The 23,174-nt window shown below is 44.0% G+C and overlaps 1 protein-coding gene across 3 annotated transcripts; it reads right to left on the reverse strand.

Annotated features, from left to right (window-relative positions):
* Nucleotides 1–843: 843 nt before the first annotated feature.
* Nucleotides 844–21,979, reverse strand: LOC124720019 (male-specific lethal 1 homolog). 3 transcript variants are annotated; one of them, XM_047245268.1, is made up of 8 exons: nucleotides 21,647–21,979; nucleotides 21,262–21,551; nucleotides 18,821–18,994; nucleotides 14,162–14,624; nucleotides 12,333–12,595; nucleotides 9,854–9,978; nucleotides 3,890–4,120; nucleotides 844–1,325 (listed from the first exon to the last, which is right to left on the reverse strand). In XM_047245268.1, exons 2-8 carry the CDS (start codon nucleotides 21,535–21,537, stop codon nucleotides 1,178–1,180), a joined length of 1,680 nt encoding a protein of 559 aa, XP_047101224.1. In that variant the 5' UTR covers nucleotides 21,538–21,551; nucleotides 21,647–21,979; the 3' UTR covers nucleotides 844–1,177. The 3 variants fall into 3 exon arrangements, with proteins under 3 accessions (XP_047101224.1, XP_047101223.1, XP_047101225.1); XM_047245267.1 differs by having other exon boundaries at nucleotides 21,262–21,979; XM_047245269.1 differs by lacking the exons at nucleotides 21,262–21,551; nucleotides 21,647–21,979 and adding an exon at nucleotides 19,977–21,132.
* Between the last annotated feature and the right edge of the window lie 1,195 nt (nucleotides 21,980–23,174).

Below are 23,174 nucleotides of genomic sequence, written 5' to 3' on the forward strand. Positions count from 1 at the left end.
AGAATTAGTGATTTTCCTAACAAGTCACCACTGTAAATAAATTAGACTAATGCTTGCACTCGGGTAGCATTTTGTAAAGAACAAGAAGTACCGGGTGAACAAAAAATTAGTTTAAAATTGAAAACTGAATAAATCACGGAATAATGTAGATAGAGAGGTACAAATTGATACACATGCTTGGAATAATACAGGGTTTTATTAGGAGAAAAACAAAAAGTTAAAAAATGTCCGACAGATGGCGCTTCATCTGATCAGAATAGCAATAATTAGCATAACAAAGTAAGACAAAGCAAAGATGATGTTCTTTACAGGAAATTCTCAATATGTCCACCATCATTCCCCAACAATAGCTGTAGTTGAGGAATAATGTTGCGAACAGCACTGTAACGCATGTCCGGAGTTATGGTCAGGTATTGGCATCGGATGTTGTCTTTCAGCATCCCTAGAGATGTTGGCCCATCACGATACACTTGCGACTTCAGGTAACCCCAAAGCCAATAATCGCACGGACTGAAGTCTGAGGACGTGCGAGGCCAAGCATGATGAAAGTGGCGGCTGAGCACACGATCACCACCAAACGACACGCGCAGGAGATATTTCACGCGTCTAGCAATATGGGATAGTTATAATAAAACCCCATGTCATTCCAAGCATGTGTGCCAATTTTTACCTCTCTATCTACATTATTCTGTGGTTTATTAAGTTTTCAAATTCATACTGACTTTTTGATCACCCAGTATTTAAATCAAACTACAAGGTTTCTTGTCTCATAGATAATGCACACTAATGAATAGCAATCCGAGTGCTGTTTAAAGTACAGAGAAGATAAACGGGACACTAAAATATATACAAAGGAAGAATTTATTAACTTTCCACTATTCTTTGATCACAAATATTGTTAAAGTGTGCAACATTTTGTACCCGCATTCAAACAAAAGTATACATCCACTCACTCTGTCCTCACATACACACAAAAACACACATATAATTTTTATAATTTTTTTCACAGTGTTCCGAATCGAGAGTCCACAGTTCATTTTGTCACCAGTTAAAGCTAGTCCGATAACAGTCGGGCGCCCCCCACGGGACGGGTGGTGTAGGTTCCGCACCCACAGCCGCAGCCGGGTGCGCGAACTGAGATCTCTGGCGAGCCGTAGTGACAGCTCCGCACCTGGCCTTAGCGCTTTGTGCCGCCCCCACCTCCGCCCTCGCCATCGCGGCCCTGGTGCGGCACTCCGTCTCTGTTCGTGTAGGGCCCGTGGTGTCTCCTACGCAGCATCTTCTCCGGGACACCCGGCCGCCACTTCCACGGTAGTGAGAACTCACTGTAACAGGAAAGATGAAGGGAATAAGGTCATCGAGTGTTGCACTATTACGATTTTTATAAAGAAAGAGATTTTCTGCGGTCTCACTGAAAAGTATTTACATTAGGTACAACTCTCCAAACTGCATGTGGAACACTGCATAATCCCAGTAACAGAAGACTTAGGAGGTACGCTTAAGTAACACAGTAGGCCACTCTCCTTGAAGTATTAAGCCAACTGTAAAGCGACATTTCCACAGGCAATGAAAACGTTCCCACGTACAATCACAATTTCTCTTGGCAAAATTTTCAAGATTAACTGTGGGGGAATAAATATAGCAGAGCAGTCTTTAGCTCACAAAAATGTATTTCTTCTAGAAATCATTCCGGATGTAGCAAATATGCACTGAAATGTTATTTGCAGAGGACAAAGTGTCATTCAAAAAGCAAAAATGAGTGAGCAGAACAAACTTTGAACTCCTTTTGAGCTTTATTTATTGCTATGTACGGAAGTCAGATCTACATGTGGAAGACATAATGTCAATGTAAATACCTTTACTTTTCAGCCATCTGATACATAAATAAGATCTTTTATAATGCAAACAAAATCTATTCCAGGATGACAGACAGATATAGAAACACAATCAAAGGGCTTTGTTGGCAAAGCAAATGGTTCGAGATCAATTGTAAATATGACAGACTTGGTCGCTAGTTATTATTAGTAAACCACTGCTTATTTTTAAAGAATTGAACTATATATAACAAACAACTTCTGATTAAATATAGTCTGGATGATTTGCACTCCATTTTAAGCACAAGGAAGTTTTTCAAGCATCTCAAGGTTTGACACCATATCTCCTGAACTGTGTTGTGAATAGAGTCGGTAGTCAGGAAGTAATAAATTACAATGTCATACCTGAGGATCAAGTTTTACTGCGTAAACAGCTTAATGTAATGAGCAATGAAACTTTTTCATCATTTTGTGGAGGGTACAGCGTAACACAAAAATCCGTGAAGGTTTTAAATTACGTGTTCTCATCCTTAAATACTGGACGAATGAAGTCCAGGTAGTTGCATGCCTTCAGTTGCACTGACTCAAGGCAAACAGTTTCTACTTGTTAAAGTTAGTACAAGAGTGCTAAGTACGAGACCCGAGTTCGATTCCTAGTACTACCAGGGGTTTTTCTTTGGTGGAAGGTCCGAAAAGGACTGAACTCGAGCTCATGATGCCAACTGAGGAGCAACTTGAGTGAAAAGTAGCAGCTCCACAGTCTGGGAAGCCCCTAATGGCTGGGAGAGTTATGTGCTTAGCCCGTGCCCTTCCTCACTAAATCAGAATGCTAACATTAGCAGAAGTTGACATGGTGGCCAGCTGGTCCTGAATGGCCTGTCAGGGTCAGTAGGTAGAGCTCTACATTTATGACCTATGTTAATGATCAAACTTTTTTATCAAATTTGCTGCTTGCTATCCATGGGTTTATCTTCAAAGAAGTGTGCAGATGTTCAAACAATGTTTGTCAAATTCACCTCACTTCTGAAGCAGCTATCACACAGTATCTGGCATCATTCTGATGCTAGTGGGAACGGATACCAATGTAAATGAAGAATCTTTTACATTGACTTTAGAAATACATATAAAGAAGAAAACAAAACCTCTGTCCACTGAATGGTTGAAATTAAGACAGAAATGTACACATGAAAAATCTAATGGAAATATACATAACCTGTGGAAGAAACAAATGGCTTTTATTTTTCCATTTTAAACACTCCCAGTTGTATGTTGAGAATACAATCCTGATTTACTTTCTTTTGACGCCTTCCTGTGTTATACGGCAGGGAAAGAAGCGGAACACCTCTAATATTTTGAAAATTCCACCACTCTTGATCATAGTTTCCATAGATGTGGAAACTAATTATACAACTGAACATGTATAGTAATAAACCATCAACAATGTCTAACAACCTGTGAAATCAGTTGTCAATTAAAATTTCCATCAAACATGTCAAACACAGCACACATTTGACAAGCACATCAAACAATGCTGCACACTGCCATATGATCTTACAAATAATTTGACTGTTCACAGGGGTCTTTAGGCTCAAGGACGCCATGCAGTCATTTGAGGCTAACATTTACAGGAAAGAAGTATTTACAGAAACTGTAATCTTTTATCATAACCTTTATTGTAGACAAAGTGACAGGACAGTCCCTACATTTAACTAAGGAAGGAATGGGGAAAAAAGGAAAATGTTACAGAGATGTCCAACAGTAGAATTGGGGGTTTGCATTGTCTTCCAGCAGGAAAACGTGAGTCACATACCTTAAAGTATATTAGGACGGAATATATTTGTTCTAATCAGAGATGAATACTTTAGGCTCGTTTTTTAGTTTTTCAAAAATCACCTTATTATAAATGGATAATCTGCTACCTGAAGACTGCGTGCTTGCCATATTTCCCACTGCCTTTGTCACCTCACAGAAGGTCCGCTCCGCTAGTACTACATACTAGAAATATTTAGACTACTCCTGAACAACTGGCCTACATTACAGCATGACAATTGAGACCTCAATGGGGGACAACTTACTTGGGGTGGAAGTTGATAACAGGGGCTCCAAAAGCCGCAACAGGCAGCTTTTCGCCAATCTCTACATAAGTGACATCCTCCGGTGACGGCCACAGCGATGCGAGGGGATTGTCGTCGCTGCGGCGGTGCCCGCCAGACGCGCGACCGATGGGGGCGGACACAGCGCGTGCCGCCTCCTGCTGCCTCAACTTTTCCACGTGGCGCTGCTCGCGGATACGCTGCACGTCCCACCTGTCAAAACAGAATAATGTGTACTGTCATTTGCAGCACTTTCCTCGATGTACTTTGTCCCATTCTTATTCGTGACAAGCTTTTTACCTCTCTGTCTCCATAATCATGTGATTTTAAACACCCTCAACCTCGTGGTTTTTAAAATGTAAAAGACAATATGTATCCTGTAATGCAAAGTATATTGGACAAACAGGGAGAAAAAATTTGGTCTGATACAAGGAACACAAAGACACATCCACAATGAGAAAATACGGCCAGTTAGCAGTATTTAACAGAGTGTACAAAATGGGTCACCCCTCAAAGGAAATGGAAGAAGATTTAAAAGAAAAGAAAGAAAACATGACTCACTGGAAAAGTTGTAAACAACCACTCATGAAAATTAATACAGTAGTGTTCTTAACATCCAAATGGAATATGACAACACGAAATTCTTTAGCACCCTACAGGATTTATTTTAATGTGGACTCCTCATTATAAGTATTTGGTACTTTGTCACTGTGCTAGCCAGAGATGACAACCACGGACATCAGTCTGCCAGTAAGAATGCCGGAAGTAAGGGAAACCAGGTGCAGAATGGAAATGATGTCGAGATTCAGGCAGTAGCTCGGGCACAGCAGCTCATCATCTGTAACACAACATCAGCGTTAAGTGTCAAATGGACACACTGTGTCTGCAACTCATGACAACAACTGCTGCACAATGGGCCTGTTATGGACAGAAATGGATGATTTTAGCACAAGAAAAGGACCCAAGTCCAACGGATACTGCAAATGTGTTGTTAAGGGTTTTTAATGTTATAACCACATGTGCTGTTCGTTGATAACTTTACGATGAGAGTACTATCTCTCAAAACATGTTTTTGAAGTGTGTTACAGAAGAAGTAAAAACTTTGAGGTTCGCCGATGACATTGTAATTCTGTCAGAGACAGCAAAGGACTTGGAAGAGCAGTTGAACGGAATGAACAGTGTCTTGAAAGGAGGATATAAGATGAACATCAACAAAAGCAAAACAAGGATAATAGAATGTAGTCAAATTAAATCGGGTGATCCTGAGGGAATTAGATTAGGAAAGGAGACACTTAAAGTAGTAAAGGAGTTTTGCTATTTGGGGAGTAAAATAACTGATGATGGTTGAAGTAGAGAGGATATAAAATGTAGACTGGCAATGGCAAGGAAATCGTTTCTGAAGAAGAGAAATTTGTTAACATCGAGTATAGATTTAAGTGTCAGGAAGTCGTTTCTTAAAGTATTTGTATGGAGTGTAGCCATGTATGGAAGTGAAATATGGACGATAACTAGTTTGGACAAGAAGAGAATAGAAGCTTTCGAAATGTGGTGCTACAGAAGAATGCTGAAGATAAGGTGGGTAGATCATGTAACTAATGAGGAGGTATTGAATAGGATTGGTGAGAAGAGAAGTTTGTGGCACAACTTGACTAGAAGAAGGGATCGGTTGGTATGACATGTTTTGAGGCATCAACGGACCACAAATTTAGCATTGGAGGGCAGCGTGGAGGGTAAAAATCGTAGAGGGAAACCAAGAGACGAATACACTAAGCAGATTCGGAAGGATGAAGGTTGTACTAGGTACTGGGAGATGAAGAAGCTTGCACAGGATAGAGTAGCATGGAGAGCTGCATCAAACCAGTCTCAGGACTGAAGACCACAACAACAACAACAACAACAACAACAACAACAACACAAGATTAAAAGTGCCTGGATGCCACAAATGATTACCAATATCTTTGTTGCACATTAATCGAAAAGTGTGCTTAGAAGTTTCATTACAGTAACATTTGCATTACATCATCATTCTTCTGCTTACAACAAGGGGAACAAATGTGAAAAATTCTGTGCTGTCGCTCTTACACCACACACGTCTACGATATACTTGAACACACTTTTCATCAGATAAGGGAAGTAAAAAAATTGCAAGTAAGACTGGGAAATTTTTAGAAGCAGGGGCACGGGGCACTGAAGAGAATTTCTAGCACCGCAGCTAATAGCACGAGACTCATTTAAGAAATAAAAAGCAAACATCACATCTCTATTGTCGAATCAGTTTAAGTTGAGTGCAGGCAAAAACAGAAGCCATATAGAGCTCTGGCAACACTGACCCACTGTCATACAGACGTTTACAAAATCGTGTAATGTAATCTGTTGCAGTAGGCACCCGGAGCTGCTGCGCCCAGCCCACCTCAACTATCGGGAATCTTACAGCAACTCTATTATAGATTCAGAGAATGCTTTTAGTTACATGAAACAAGGATAAAGGTTTCGGAAATGATACACTGCTATTCACCACACAGAGGAAATGCCGAGTCGCGTACAGGCACAATGAAAAAGATTACTAAATATTTTAGCTTCCGGCCAAAAGGCCTTACACACACACACACACACACACACACACACACACACACACACACACACACACACATCGCCACAGTCTCTGGCCTGGCAGTGGTTTGGAACAGCACCTGATATGAGCAGCTATCTGGGATGGGTACTGTGGGTAAGGAGGCATGGGATGGGGAAGAGGAGAGATAGCAGGGTAAGGATAGGTGAAGAGACTATTGCTGCTAGCAAGAGCAGGCATGGGACAGGATAGAACTGGTTGGTGCAGAGTTGGAATGCTGTGCTGGGGACAGGGGAGAGGAGAGAAATAAAGGAGGGGGAAAGACTAGTGGGCGAGTCGGCAGAATGAAGTCGCGTACAGTGGTGGAATAGATGGAGGAAGGGGACTGACAGGTGGAGGAAAGAAGAAAGGATACATTGTAAGGAGATTGCCCACCTGTGCCATTTATAAAAGCTGATGTCGGTGGAAAGGATCCAGACAGCACAAGCTGTTACTGAAGAGAAGCACAGCGGGTCGGGAAACACGTTCAGCAGCCGGGTGCCAGTTATCGCTCGGCCACAGTTAGCCGGTGGCTGTTCATGTGGACAGACAGCTCTTCAAGTCGTCATTCGCGCGTAGAGAGCAGCACAGTAGTTGTGGCTCAATTTGTAGATTACATGACTGCTTTCACATTTAGTCCTGCCTTTAATGATATAATGACAGAACTGGAGTAGGTGCTCGGAGGGAGTATGAAAGCAGCCACGTGATCAACAAACTTAGCTGCAACCACAGTCTTGCTTTTTCTAAGTGGTCACGACAGCCAACAAGCTGTCTGTCCACAAGAAAGGCCACCACAGAGCTGTGGCCAAAAAGACAGCCGGATCGCCCAGTCCCTGGACATGCTGTGCTTCACTTTGATGACCACTTCACAGCCTGCACCATATGGATCCCTCCTACCAATACCAACTTTTCTGAATTGCATAGGTGGGAAGTCTCGTTTCAATACATCTTCCGTTCCTGTAACCCTCTGGCCTCAACTTTCACTGATTCCAGTCATCTGCTAATTTATCCCATTCCCTGGTCCCACTCCAGCACTACACACACACCTTCTATTCCACCAATGCACTTACTAGTCTTTTTCCCTTCTCTGCCCCCCCCCCCCCCCATACAGTGCCCCGACTCTGTACCTAGCAGACCTGTCCCGTTCTCACCACACTCCAGCAAGATCTCAGGCTCTCGCAGGCAGCATACCTTCACCCACTCCTACTCCAATATCACCCTTCCCCACCCCCTGTGCCCATGCCACCCAGTTAATCCCACCCCAGATTGCTACTGATGTTAAGATGCTGTTCCAGCCCACAGACAGGTCACAATGGCCGGAGACTGTGTGTGTGTGTGTGTGTGTGTGTGTGTGTGTGTGTGTGTGTGTGTGGTGGCCTTTTGGACGAAAGCTTAACTTTCTGGCTCAAATCACTATGGGACTTAACATCTGAGGTCATCAGTCTCCTACTTAGAACTACTTAAACCTAACTAACCTAAGAACATCACACACATCCATGCCCGAGGCAGGATTCGAACCTGCGACCGTAGCAGCAGTGCGGTTCTGGACTAAAGTGCCTAGAACCGCTCTGTCACAGCAGCCGGCGCTTAACTTTTTGCCTCCACTATGTTGTGAGTAGTAATATATCCTTTTCATAGTATTATTGTTATTCCATCCCGACCATCGTTAGAATAAAATGTTAAAATCCTTGGGCAGTGTGGCATCAACCAGAAGAATAGAATGGTAAATTAGTCTCTCTATGTGGAGCAATGGTGAGGAGTTTGCTCTCACTGAATAGAGGATGAAGCTAAGATTTTATGTTTATAATTAAAAAATAATGAAAGTAATAGAGGACTATTTGGAAGTGGAAGTTTGTTTTTCTGACAGAAAATTGGTGCAATATAATTTGCTGATGAAATATCCAATATTAAACCGGAATATAACTGTGTGCAACACAAAAGACATGTGGCTATAATATGCACATAAACAAAAAGGAAAGCAGGGTATGGTTATGTTCTGGTGGCGCACATATTCGAAGTAGAGTACTGCAATTGCATAGCCAAGCCCACACTTTGTTCACTTGACTGCACTGTACAACAGAAAGGCTGAATAAACCTTGCACAGCTCAGTGGAAGCTGCCAGACACTATCTCAATTAATGATACAGCCACTTGTGAGACTTGCAAAGGCATATGAACATGCAAAGTTGAAGTGTGTGCGCGCTCGATTCTATTCTGTAAGCCTTGTGCTGCGTTGTGCCGTAGCGAACAATCATGTTTCCTCTGCTGCACAGATAGCGAGTAATGGGGAATGACAGCAGCCTACTCGCTCACTACATGAATGCAATGCTCTGGTTGGATGGCTGAATGATAAACATGGACAAGAAACTTGAGGCAATGAACGAATTACGCCATCTCAGTAGCAAGGAAGAAATTACAGCTATGATCCCAATGAAAAATTGGTTAGGGACTGATGACCCAGCAGTTTGGTCCCTTTCTCCCTTCTTTAAACCAACAAACCAATCTTGAAATCAGAAAAAGTTTCACAAGCTATGTTTGTAGACAGTTCTGTATCAGAGTGAAAAATTAACAACGGGGCAACAGAAATGAAACAATAAGAACCCCATGAACCGTGGTACTGCAGGAGACCTCTGAAGATTTTTGAGATGGCTTGTCAAGTAATGACTGAAGAGACCCTGAAATGAGTTGATGGACAAAACTGCCTACTAAAAAACATATGGAATCAAAGAGATATGATAATTGGGCAGATATTAAGACAAGATTGGATGGTGGAAGGAGAAATTGGAGGGTAGGTGGGAAGTTCAACATGGAAGGAACGTTACAGAAGAAAAAAACTATTGTAACTTTGGCAGTCTTAGGTCAACATCCTACACAGCTTTTATAGGGACATGGGTTTACAAAACATAGTCACACAAAAAGCTTTTTACTAGGTGAACATTACACTCTATATTATGAATAGAAAGCATAAGTTTATAATGAAACTACGTGTAATGTCAGCTAGTCTTATCAGCTCTGCCAGCAAATATTACCGCTCTGTCCAGAAAAGCATAAGCCACATGTCCACTTCAAACAGTATGATTATGAAATGTGGCAAATGTGAATGGACAAAAGATGTGCCCCAGATGCCTTAAGACAGGAGCCCTGCAAGTAAGGGAGAAAATATGGCAGAAAATTACTAATTCCTAAGGAAATAGCGATTGCGATTGATCACCCCATAAAAACAGCTGAATATTTTTTTCCTCAGACATGGGCAAATACAGATTTAACTACAGTCTTTCAGAGAGATTCCACAACTAGGGTTCCTCCAATACTATCACCTTAGTGCCCAAGCACACTCACCTTTTCCGGCGTCGTTCGTCACTCTCATAACGCTGATGACGTTTGCTGAAAACCTCGTCATCCAAGTTCTCGGTGCCCTCCATTGCGTAGCAGCTCGTGTAAACCTTGTGCCTCCAACTAGGGACCTTTAAACAATATTTACAAATTGATTGTAACATTTCTCGGTCATTTACAAAACTCATCTAACATACTATTCAATATGTTCTGCACCAAATGCTTTTGTAACGGTAATAAAAGAAGTTACCTGCCTGTGCTGATGATCGTCATATTTAATGAATGAACAAGGTAAACCAAAGATGTGATTCCTCATTATAACGAGACTGCAAAAGTAATGACTACATTTTGTACCATATACAATCAAGAATATACAATTGAGATTACACTTGCTACAAGTATTTGTTGCTCGTTATTGGGTATTAATAGTTTAACCACGACAGGTAAATACATTTTCGCTATCCTAACAAGTCGAGAGCATAACCACCCTAGTGATTGTGCCATTTAAGTGGAACAGCTTTTGTCTTCTAAACACTGATGAACTATCACTACTGCTATACTGATAATGATAACAGATGAAGCTACAAGAGTTGAACTGATTGCCCACACCAAAATAATTTCAAACCATCACCACACCCTAGACAAGGGTATCTTCAGGAGTGTCCCAGGGAAGTGTGATAGCACTGCTCTTGTGTGTATATGAGTGTATGCTGAGAAGCAATGCCTCCAAATTTGTTATGTAAAAACTCAAAGCTTAAATAAAACAAACATTACTGATGTTCTACATCTTTATTCTTGATATCTATATATTTATTTCTAAACGTAAGTCACCTTGGCAACAAACACATTTCTCTCAACGAGAGACAAGTTTGTTGATACAATCACTTACAATGTTTGACTTTGTTGACGCAGCCACTACCCCACCTCAGCTTGCACCGCCTCATCCCCATCAAAGTGAAGTGCTCAAAGATGTTCTTTAAGATTTGGAAAAAATGAAAATCGGATGGGGCCAAGTGGTGATTATATGGAGGATGACCAATGACAGTGAACCAGAGGCTTCGGATCGTTGCAGATGACGCAGTGCTCATGTTAAGGTCTGGCACTGTCGAGGTGAATAAGAGGGTGCACCATGTGTGGATGGCTATAAACTCAGATACAGCAAACCGTTTCTCATGCACTGACAGTTATGTAACACATTGTCATGTTACATGCAATAATTCGGAGCCCTCTAGCAGCAGATGGTTGCAACTTGCGTCAGTGAAGTGTGGTAGACTGGGTAATATGCACGATTTCTAATCTCAATTGATATTGAGAATAGAATAAAAAATTTGGAGGCATTACTTTTGAGCATGTACTTACATATGTATGACGTTATGAAGGGGTGAGTAGCAATCTGGGACCATTTGCTAATGATGCTGTAGTATCGTTGTTGTGAGACTGGGAAAATACAAGACATTGATTGAAAGTCTATTTCGTACAATTGCTCTAAATGTAGAAGTTAATGCAGATGAATAGGAAAATAACCCTGCGATGTTCGAATACAGTATCGGTGGTGTGCTGCTTGACACAGTCACGTCGATTACATATCTAGGCGTAAATGTGTAACTGAATGAGCACAGAAGAACAGTAGCAGGAAAGAAGAATGGTCGGACTTTGCTTTATTATGATAATTTTCAGAAAGTGAAGCTCATCTACAAGGTTTCCAAATACAGAACACTTAGGCAAACCAATCTTGAGTACTGCTAGAGCATTTGGGATTCTCACCAGGTCGGATTAAAGGACAACCTTAAAGTAATTCAGCATCAAAGTAATTCAGAAGCATTCTGTTACTGGTAGATTCAATCATCACACAAATGTTACAGAGAAGCTTCGTGTAACTGGAATATTTGGAGGACAGGCATTTGCAGCTGACTGCAGAACAATTCTACAGCTGCCAATGTACATCTCTTGCCAGAACTGCGAAGACAAGGTAAGAAAAATTAGGGCTTGTACAGAAGTATACTGACAGTAGTTTTTTCGTTGTTCCATCTGTGACTGGAATAGGAAACAATTTGACCGCTGACAGTAAGATATTGAAAAAATATGAAAACTACTGAGTCTACAAATAAGCAGGAAAGAAGATGAGCAATGAATGAAATGTTTCCATTACCCAGAGACCACAGTGTGAGACGAATTGGAGGACTATGAAATCTATCGATTCTGTCCACGATGGCCGTGTGCAGGAAAGAAACACACAAGTGCTGAAACATTTCCGGCAGTAATGCAACTGTAATTGGACTCTTTTACAACACTTGTCACTTGACAATGAATATATGTGATACACAACACCTCTCCGATATAATCAAAGTGAAAAATATTAGCAAGCTATAATCAAATACAGCAAGTGATGACAAGACAGTTATTGAAGCTGTCGACAGGTTTTCTGAGGGGCCACTTAGATCAGGGCAACAGAATGTCAGCCGAGGGTGCAGATGCGGTAACTCACCTCCACAGTGGTGCAGTCCGTGCCGAGGCCTTCGTGCAATCTCAGCGCAGATGACAGCTCTCCAATTGTTGTCCAGTATGCTCTGTCTGTGGACAGGACATCCTTGAACGCATCCCCAGACCTGCGCCGTCTCCTCCCCCCTGCCGTGCGGCCCCTATGTTGAACACGAAGTGCCCGCCGTCCCCGTCCGCGACTCGGGTGCCGCGAATCGCCCGACCCGCTGCGGGTAGGCGAGTGAGGTTGCGACACAGCCGAGCTCTCGCCTGCAACAGAGAGTAATCCCATTGCTGCATGGGCTTGCAAAATTAGGACTTTCAGTTTTAGCCATGAGGCGAGACTGGCACGTGAAGTCGAATATCGCAATTAATCTACAGGTTGGCACAACTAGTATAAAGGTCAATACACACTACCAAATAACAACACTTTATATAACTTACATCAAATGGCGGCATATACATAAGAACAATTGAGAATATGGTCAATTGTCCAAATGAGACAGCTTTTGCCATTTGATGTATTTCAATTCCTTCCTGACCCACTCTACCTACTTTGGCCTTTTACCCATTTTAAAGTGGTTCTGCAATCAACATACATCTTTCAGCATTAGTACGTAGCAACATTATAATTTACAGCAAGAAGAAAATGTATAGTGTGTACTACTAACAGGTAGGATCCTTTCGAAATTAGTTACAGTGTATGTCACAGTATGTTTCGGGAATGGGCAAAGGATATAAAATTCTGGCTTAAAAATGTTATTCGTAACCATAGCTGTTCATATTTTCTGGAACCACTAAAAATTCAAATTATGATGTTTTAAAATGTCCACATGGCGCTATTCTTCTTCTTTTAGTTCCTGGCAGTTTGTCACAATCTGCTATAGGAGTCTACGTAAGACTATTATTACGAACTTTGCTTTAAAACTGGTTACATGTACTGTCTGCACAAACTAAGTTGACATTCAGTGGTCGGGTGCCGACGGGAGCAACTATAAAGGCATTTCCCATTTACCTTCGCTCGCATCAGCCACCGCGCCGAGTGTGAACTTAAGTTTGCGTGGACAGTAATCACATATTCACCACTCAGTAACCAGCAATAACTTTACCAGGGCCACATACTACAGAAAAAAACCAATCCATAAAATACTTAAACGAAGAAATATTGGAACAACAAAACAGAAATACAATACTTCAACTTATTGTGCTAAACTTTTAATGTAAGGTTATGGATCTTAACTGGTAGATTATGACAGCATTTTAACTTCAGCCAATAACTGTTTGAAATACTGAAAATCAAATTTTTGTTGCTTCTGGAAGCCACTAGAGAGGCAACCTACAATTGGATCTGTGCCCAATGTTAGTTGTTCAATAATATATATATATATGAAAATTTCATAAACGGATCAAACTCTGAAAAAGTTATGTAATTATCTCAATTTTTGTGCTTTCCAAATCAAATCCTTTTTATGAACAATATGGACAGATTGTCATGAAGGTTTCTCGTCTCAGCTGTCTCCGTATATGTAACTGTAATTGATAAATGGGATATTCATAAAAATTTTAAGTATCACCTCCAAAAAGTAAAGTCACACATTAATTCTTAGTCTGTTTTGTGGTACATGTCTGGAGTCCTGGTACATACTGTTGAAATACTAATGTCGCAGGTGCGCAACATGCTGCTAAAGGTGCCCGAGCAGAATAGCGCACGCCACCTCCATTTCATAAATAGGATGTACCAATTTCAATGTGTACCAGACATCCAAAAATTTTGTGACTAGCCATTAAGATTATGAGGAACAAAGTGTGTTAGCTGAAGACAAGCAAATCCCGTACTCTCATTTGAGCGTCCGTGGCGAAAGTGGAGACGTCGTCGTCGCCTCCCAGCACATGACACCCACGCAGCTGTGCCCCGGCCCATACGCTGACAGTCATCTGTGTGAGAGGTCTCGGAGCTATCGCGGTGCGGCGTCGCTCCGTCGGAGTCGAGTGCAGCGTCTGATACACGCTCCGCACCCAGAGATGACGGATGCCCTGTGGGTGAGGGCACTCTCGGTGAAGGTTCACCCTCATCCGTCCTCCTCCGCTTTGGCGGCTCCCCCTCTGCCTCGCAGGCAGCGGGAGGTGCCACCGCGAGTGTAGCGTTTGCACTGGGCACCCCATTCTCTCTCGCTGCGACTTCACGGTGCTGTAGCGGTGGCGAGTATCTCGGTTCTTCACGGTACTCTATTCTGCCTGGGAAGGGCGTACCTGGGCGGTAGAAATGTTGTCGAACAGCTGGGACCGGTGCCGACACCACCTGTAAAACAGGTAAGAGAACGAAGCCGTGACTCTTACGAAAAAGGAAAATAGTAGCTTCGACACTGTGTGAAAGATAAAATATAATTTGGGTAGCGCAAAACTTACTGCGCTGTGGCAAGGAGAGAGGCATACTTTTAATGTGATATAATTACATAACAAGATACTTGCAGATCATGCAATTTATCTTGTACCCTTTTGTTAGCGATGAAGCACAAGATCCAGTCAGGGAAGGACATGGAAGGAAATCAAATGAACTGTCCTGGCATTTTCTTTAATTTACATATTGCCCTACATTGCACTAACCACAATGCATTTGGTTCAGTTGCATTGTCATTTAGTGTGCTACCATCATCATGATGTAGCGTGTATGAAATTATGGGGTGGCACAATGGAATATATTGTGCAGAATGTTTCACGCGAAACAGATGTCATACATTTAAACTTCACTCTTAGGTGCCTGCATAACCACTAAGTGCATCAATACTTTTAGTTTATTTGTGGAAGATGGCAGCTGGTTCAATGTTTATTTAATATAGCAATTGTGTGACTATTATTAATAAATATCGACCCACCTACCTTCTACCATGATTTAATTGGGAAATGATGTTTATTGAAAACATGTCTCATAGGTTCATCCACATTGTCCAATCTGACTCATCATTGTTCATGTTCACTCAATATCACTCTGTCTTCACCCAAGTAACTCTTTTTTTTCTCATGACTGTCCTGCTAATTTCATCAGGTTTAGTCACTGTATAGGTTCACACGGAATCGTATTTTTGCAGGTGTTACGATTGATGTTTTGGGGGGCATCTTGGATATGCATGAAATAGTGGTCACGGCACAGTGATGATGTCACTGGTCAAAGCAGACTGGAGGTATCCTAGTCCCCAGTAATCCCATTCAGACAGGCAGCTGAATTTCTTGCCAATAAATTTAATAAACACAATTATTTTGAAATACTCCATCAAAAATACGAATCCCTACAAGAAAGAGTACATTTTCGGAAAACATTATTGCGAACGTTTAGAGAACTAGCATTCGCAACTGATTGAGAATGATTCTACTGCAACACAGATACATCTTGCTTATGGACTCCAAAGGCAAGACAAGAAAAATCAGGATTCTTACTAAAGCAGACAGACACTTAGCTCCATTTTCAGGAGGTACTGGAAAAGAAATGATCGGCAATGGAACAAGATACCCTCTGCCACACACAGTGTTCTGGCTGAGAAGGGGAGAGTTGGGAGACATGTGAGAAGGGGAGAGGGAAAGAGAGAGCGGGGAGGGGGAGACGGAAGTGGGGAGAGCGGGAAGGGAGGGAGGGCGAGGGCGGGGAGGGAGGGAGGGCGAGGGCGGGGAGGGAGGGAGGGCGAGGGCGGGGAGGGAGGGAGGGCGGGGAGAGAGGGCGAGGGCGGGGAGAGAGGGAGGGCGAGGGCGGGGAGGGAGGGCGAGGAGGGAGGGCGAGGGCGGGGAGGGAGGGAGGGCGAGGAGGGAGGGAGGGCGAGGGCGGGACAGAGCGGGAGGGCGAGGGCGGGACAGAGCGGGGAGGGAGGGAGGGCGAGGAGGGAGGGAGGGCGAGGAGGGAGGGAGGGCGAGGAGGGAGGGAGGGCGAGGGCGGGACAGAGCGGGGAGGGAGGGAGGGCGAGGGCGGGACAGAGCGGGGAGGGAGGGAGGGCGAGGGCGGGAGGGAGGGAGGGCGAGGAGGGAGGGAGGGCGAGGGCGGGAGGGAGGGTGGGCGAGGAGGGAGGTAGGGCGAGGGCGGGACAGAGCGGGGAGGGAGGGAGGGCGAGGGCGGGAGGGAGGGAGGGCGAGGAGGGAGGGAGGGCGAGGGCGGGAGGGAGGGTGGGCGAGGAGGGAGGTAGGGCGAGGGCGGGACAGAGCGGGGAGGGAGGTAGGGCGAGGGCGTGACAGAGCGGGGAGGGAGGTAGGGCGAGGGCGGGACAGAGCGGGGAGGGAGGGCGAGGGCGGGAGAGAGCAGTGTGGGAGGGCGAGGGCGGGACAGAGCGGGGAGGGAGGGAGGGCGAGGGCGGGGAAGGAGGGAGGGCGAGGGCGGGGAGGGAGGGAGGGCGAGGGCGGGGAGGGAGGGAGGGCGAGAGCGGGGAGGGAGGGTGGGCGAGGAGGGAGGTAGGGCGAGGGCGGGACAGAGCGGGGAGGGAGGTAGGGCGAGGGCGGGACAGAGCGGGGAGGGAGGTAGGGCGAGGGCGTGACAGAGCGGGGAGGGAGGTAGGGCGAGGGCGGGAGAGAGCGGGGAGGGAGGTAGGGCGAGGGCGGGAGAGAGCGGGGAGGGAGGTAGGGCGAGGGCGGGAGAGAGCAGTGTGGGAGGGAGCAGTGTGGGAGGGAGGGAGAGAGCAGTGTGGGAGGGAGGGAGAGAGCAGTGTGGGAGGGAGGGAGAGAGCAGTGTGGGAGGGAGGGAGAGAGCAGTGTGGGAGGGAGGGAGAGAGCAGTGTGGGAGGGAGGGAGAGAGCAGTGTGGGAGGGAGGGAGAGAGCAGTGTGGGAGTGGGTGGGGGGGGACAGAAAGCAGTGTGGGAGGGGGGGACAGAAAGCAGTGTGGGAGGGGGGGACAGAGAGCTGTGCTGGAGGGGTGTCGGGGGGGGGGGGTAGGGGAGGGGGGGAGGGAGAGAGAGAGAGAGAGAGCACAGGGAGAGAGCAGGGAGGGAGGGAGGGAGAGAGGGGCGAGAGAGCAGGGAGGGAGGGAGGGGCGAGAGAGCAGGGAGGGAGGGAGGGGCGAGAGAGCAGGGAGGGAGGGAGGGGCGAGAGAGCAGGGAGGGAGGGAGGGGCGAGAGAGCAGGGAGGGAGGGAGGGGCGAGAGAGCAGGGAGGGAGGGAGGGGCGAGAGAGCAGGGAGGGAGGGAGGGGCGAGAGAGCAGGGAGGGAGGGAGGGGCGAGAGAGCAGGGAGGGAGGGAGGGGCGAGAGAGCAGGGAGGGAGGGAGGGGCGAGAGAGCAGGGAGGGAGGGAGGGAGAGAGGGAGGGGCGAGAGAGCAGGGAGGGAGGGAGGGAGGGAGGGAGGGAGGGGCGAGAGAGCAGGGAGGAAGGGAGGGGGAGAGAGCAGGGAGGAAGGGAGGGGGAGAGAGCAGGGAGGAAGGGAGGGGGAGAGAGCAGGGAGGAAGGGAGGGGGAGAGAGCAGGGAGGGGGAGAGAGCAGGGAGGAAGGGAGGGGGAGAGAGCAGGGAGGGGGAGAGAGCAGGGAGGAAGGGAGGGGGAGAGAGCAGGGAGGGGGAGAGAGCAGGGAGGAAGGGAGGGGGAGAGAGCAGGGAGGAAGGGAGGGGGAGAGAGCAGGGAGGGGGAGAGAGCCGGGAGGAAGGGATGGGGAGAGAGCAGGGAGGAAGGGAGGGGGTGAGAGCAGGGAGGAAGGGAGGGGGGAGAGAGCAGGGAGGAAGGGAGGGGGAGAGAGCAGGGAGGAAGGGAGGGGGAGAGAGCAGTGAGGAAGGGAGGGGGAGAGAGCAGGGAGGGCGTCGTGTCACAATACTTCGGCCCACATATTGCTCCTTGTCTCCAGCTATCTGGCAAAACATCAGACATCTGTTTTAACCCATCCACTCTCTGCTCTGAATATAGCCCCAGTAGACTTTTATACTTCCGAAACTTAAAACCACATTAAAGGGACAGAGGAGATTCAGAACAGCATGACAAAGAGGCCCGGGTTCGTGTCAGAAAGTGTATTCCAGGAGGCATTCTAAAAATGGAAGAAACATGGAGAATGGTGTACTGCCAGAAAAGGTAACAACTTTGAGGGGACAGTGCTTAAAATACAGTAAAGTGAGAATAAAGATATTTTATGTAAAAATCCATCTTTTTTGAAGACAACTTGTATCTGGAAAAAAGTCAAATATTTGTGGCAACCTAGATTATAAATACAGTTGTTGCCAGTTTAATTTGTAGCAAATCAAGCTGGCTGTTAGGTCTAACATAAACAGATAATTCGTGATATATCTGGACAAACAGGGCCCTAAACTTATTTTCTTCCTTGATGTCACCTACAACCTGTAATAAAACCTCATTAATGAAATTAACCAACAGTCAATGTATGTGCAGCTTCACGTAAGTGTCAAACACTGATTACCTCGCAGTGTGTGAAACAATGAATTTGGCAGCACAGATTGGGGGCACGGCGGGGGTTCGGGGAGAGAAAGAGCAGTGGAACCTTACTTAAGGGTGGACATACAATTAGGATTAAGTAACAGCAATACTCACCGATTCTGGCGAGGAAGGCAGCACGTTTGGTTCCAACTTGGGAACGACAAATGTACTTTCAAATGATGGCACAGGAGGGGAACGCTCAGCAATATTATCTACAGGTGGCATTAACCCATCTCGTTGTTTGTGAAGGTTAACACGACGGTCCATGCGCTCCAACCTTTGCCGGAGCTGTAAACAGAAAGTCTTTCTTCAATAAATTGACACCTGAGCGTTGTTAAGTCACACTGTCCCTCTTTTTTCATATTTTCCACTGGAGATGTATGTACCCAAACCAAAATGTTTGCCACAATACTTGTTGGGTGTTTCTGTATAATATAATACAACATTTCTTACTGCAATCTACATAATAAATAAAGAAATCATACTTAAATTATGCAAATGATAACGTCGACAGATTCTGTAAAAAGTTGAGGTGGATAAACTAATATAAATGTGTTCATTTGTCATGTATTAACTATGGAATGTTGTCAACACTGCAGCTTTTTACCATTATTACCATGTCACAATTATTTTCACGGCCTTTGGCAACCCATGACTAAACGTAGGCCTCTGACTGCATCACAGGTCAATCTGCCAATAAAAGCCAAAAGGGGGTGTGGTTACCTGCACACACCATTGTCTGCACATTGCATCGAATGGTGCCACCACAACAGATATTCGAAGACCCCTCAAATAAGTAAGATTCACACTGTCGCCTCCCAGAGAAGGTCCACATGTACCTTTAACAGGAATAACAAATACTGCAATAGGCTGTAGCTAATTACAGAAACCTAATGAAAATGGTTTTTTTTTATTAATATTGCACATGACATTACATTTATTGAACAAAGCTGCAAGTTGTAAGATATGAAACTAGTAGGCTATCTGACTGCTCACTGATATCACGTCTCCTACATGTTCCCATTACCTCAATTACGAAGCTGTGACAACGCCCGCCACTGGAGTTTTTTCCATATATACCTAATAACTGTGTTGTTCAAGAGGATCACACGAATATTCCTGTAATAAACTCTGGATGACAAATTTTCATACATGCATTAGATTTGTGAGTGAAAAGGCAATCAGGGCTGGCTGGATACTGTAACATCTAAACAATTAACATGTATGTATATGACAACTGACAAGTATTAGTCAAATGAACAACACTTACATTGTATGTGTACAGTGCCCCAGGTGTGATACGCCAGTCTGATAATCGTTTATTATATCTTCCAACCAGTAAAGCTGACATGCTGAGTACGTATACAAATTGTGTATTTCACACTGTTGCTTTTATGTTATCTGTAGTTAAAAGGTGTTCAATGTAAAAGTTCGCATTTGGTGGTTGCCTGAGAAAGTTGAATTCATATTGCACACTCGCCTTTATCCAGCAGATAGTTTGCGACGGTTTTCAATTTATTTCGAAAATAGTCTGGCGGAAAGCAAGGGACCAAAATGTGCAATGGGTGTCCAATGCTTGGAGCTAATTGAATTGCAAGTCAGTGTTAGATTCCTGAGCACTTGTCTCCAAATACTTTCACTGCTACGAAAAGATTATACTGCTCATGCTAGTCGAGTAGATCATTAATCTAATTTTAATTCAAAACAAATCTATGAACTATCATTGTAAACAAATGTGTTCCCGCCAAAATTACATTTTCTGTTTTAAGCCTAAAAACTATCACAACAAAGTACCAACAGCAAAAATGCAACTCAATAAAAACTGAAATCTAGTATGTTTCTGATCGGTGTTTCGCTGCTGAAAAGAACAATAAACGGGAAGCAACAATGTACAGGATGTGTGAACAAAAGAACCATTTTAAATTCTGATTTCCCAATTAATCTGTAGTTAAGTATACGCGGTAAGTTTGCCTACGATTCCATCTTAAACCAAGTAATCTCAGTACCTTCAAGCGGTACTATCAGTTACGGATGCACTTATAAGCGGGAAAATGAAGATGCAACAAGAGACGCTAATAACTTAATAGGAACTAGAACAAAAACATAAACAAGGTGCTGATGGTTAGCTTCAAGTCATTTTACAACACACTACCGTTAACCGAAATAAAAACAAAATCTAATGTAATGCATTCCAAACAAAACAAAGCCAATTTCCACTTTCAAAACATTTTCAGCTAGTGACTGAACTGGTAGCCATAATATAAACAATTTCACCGCGCTATCGAAAGCAAAACTAGTGCATTTAGGTCATCATCGGGATTCCGCCTCTAATGAAAGTACAATCCACACGCCCCCTCATTTATATAGCGATCATAACAAACGCTTGTCGTGGGATTTAGAGCGCGTAACGACTGGTACGGCAGCTACAGCAACGGTCTCTATAGGCGACTCGCAGAACTGCGGAAGAGAAACAGCGGAAGGATGCTTCCATTTTCACAATTGAAACAAAAAAAAGTTAAAAATTATGTAATTTAACAAGTATCATTGTAACTCACCGTTTCATTTTCTTGACGCAACGATGAAATTTGTTTATCCTTCGTTACCAATTGTTCCGATTGTTGTTGTATGAGATCGAGGTGCAACAGCAAAAGATCCTTCAAATGTTTGACTTCCAGATTTTCCCTTTGGACAACAGTTCCCTCAGTCAAACTCGCATACATATGGTCGAAATCACAGGGATATATTATACCAGCTTTGGTGTCTTCAGTAACAAAATTGTCCACTTGAACGGGCTTCGTACACGAGATATGATCGCGTATGGCAGCGACCATGTTCACGGATGGATCTGTCGAAAAATCACCGACAGCAGTCTTATCGCCGTTCAACATTGGCAGAGGATTTGACATCTTCACACTATTATCATGTAGCAGGCCTACCCACCCGATCCTTTTCGCAACACTTCGAATACAGCGTGGCCCACATGAAAAATACTAAACGTCTGTTCATCGATTAAGTCGCACCTCAATCGGTCTGACTGCCTACAAACTTTAACTACTAACACACATTACCGCTAGGTGGCAACACGTACACATCAGTTGCGTCGCATTTGACCGTTCAGGTATTAATAACCATAATAAAACGAACACTGCTTGTACTGGCACTTTCACGAGAACTTAATTTTTATATTCTACACCATAATGCAGTGTTTAAACCACCAGTAATCTTCTTCATATTACTAATTACGGCGCATCCGACATATTGAAAACTGAACAGTTTGTCTGACCGCCGCCAGAGGGTAGCAGATTCGGCAGTGTTGCCTACTCCTACCACACAGACGCAGTCACAAAAACCGCCATCTTGTTCACACTGAACATTGGCGCGTTTTTCAAATGTCAATGTGCTCAGGTCAGATCAACTACGCCGTTCCACTTTCTCTGTGCCGTTACATAAAAGTTGCACATACCGTTTATGTCTTGAATTTAGATTAATATCACCGTAAATGTACTACTGGTGCACAAGAGAAGCGCTGTTTAATTACTTATTGTTAAAGGTACTGTTTTATGGATCTCTCTCTCTCTCTCTCTCTACCTCTACTATAGATATCCCCCAAGTGACAATGTTCGGAACGGAAATAAGACGTAACGATGTGCTGGATGCGAGTATAATGTGTACCATGATCGTTAATGAAACAGTGCTCTTACAAATTCAGGAGACCTTATATGAATATCATACTATGAGTAAATCACTCTGTTACACCTTACAGTACAGTAAACACAATTTTATGAAATAAAATTTGATACGCAGACGGCAGAAAATTTTTTGGATGTCAGTGCATGTAGTAAATGACATTACACCAATGGAGCCTCAATTTGATGAGGAAATACAATGGCTAGTAAAGCTAGAGAATAATGCAGTGGGACACATGATTACTTGCCATGATATAAATTTTCCACAAATAGTATTTACAGAAGTATGTGGATTTTCAGCAAATTACACATTTGAGACTTTTTTTCTAACAATACAGATTTTTTTAATGAAATGATTATGATTTGTTGATGGCATTTGACAGCTTATAGAAATAGTACTATAATGATACAATTGTCATATGCCCAATTTCAAATTAATTTAAAACAACTAACAAAATGCGACAACTGGGAAAAACAGAACACTAGAAGGAAATGCATTGTACTGGCAAGACTCCTTCACATATGGCACACTTCCAGGTATTTTAATGAAAAAACGAGCATTATATTAACATATCATTTTGAACAGCTGACATGAGTTAAAGATTTTTTTTAACAAGTTTCTTTGCTTCCGTAGCACAGAAGGTGAACCCTGAGACAAACACCTATGCCTCTACATGAGAACTGATAAAACATTGCTTAGAAATATGTAACTGCAGTTTACGAAATACGCATAGAAGCGGTATCATTTTTCAAAACAGTTTTACATTAGGGAATTCAGTGCA

This window comes from Schistocerca piceifrons, chromosome 11, assembly GCF_021461385.2.
Source record: "Schistocerca piceifrons isolate TAMUIC-IGC-003096 chromosome 11, iqSchPice1.1, whole genome shotgun sequence".
In the NCBI taxonomy this organism is placed as follows: domain Eukaryota; kingdom Metazoa; phylum Arthropoda; class Insecta; order Orthoptera; family Acrididae; genus Schistocerca; species Schistocerca piceifrons.

Bases quoted from the DNA above. Each gene is read 5' to 3' on its own strand.
- LOC124720019 (XM_047245267.1), bottom strand. From the start codon at position 21,612: ATGTCAAATCCTCTGCCAATGTTGAACGGCGATAAGACTGCTGTCGGT. The intron at 14,625-18,820 runs GTGAGTATTGCT...CCTGTTTTACAG, and splicing joins TGCCTTCCTCGCCAGAATCG to GTGGTGTCGGCACCGGTCCC. The intron at 12,596-14,161 runs GTACGGGATTTG...TCTCTGTTGCAG, and splicing joins CCACGGACGCTCAAATGAGA to GCGAGAGCTCGGCTGTGTCG.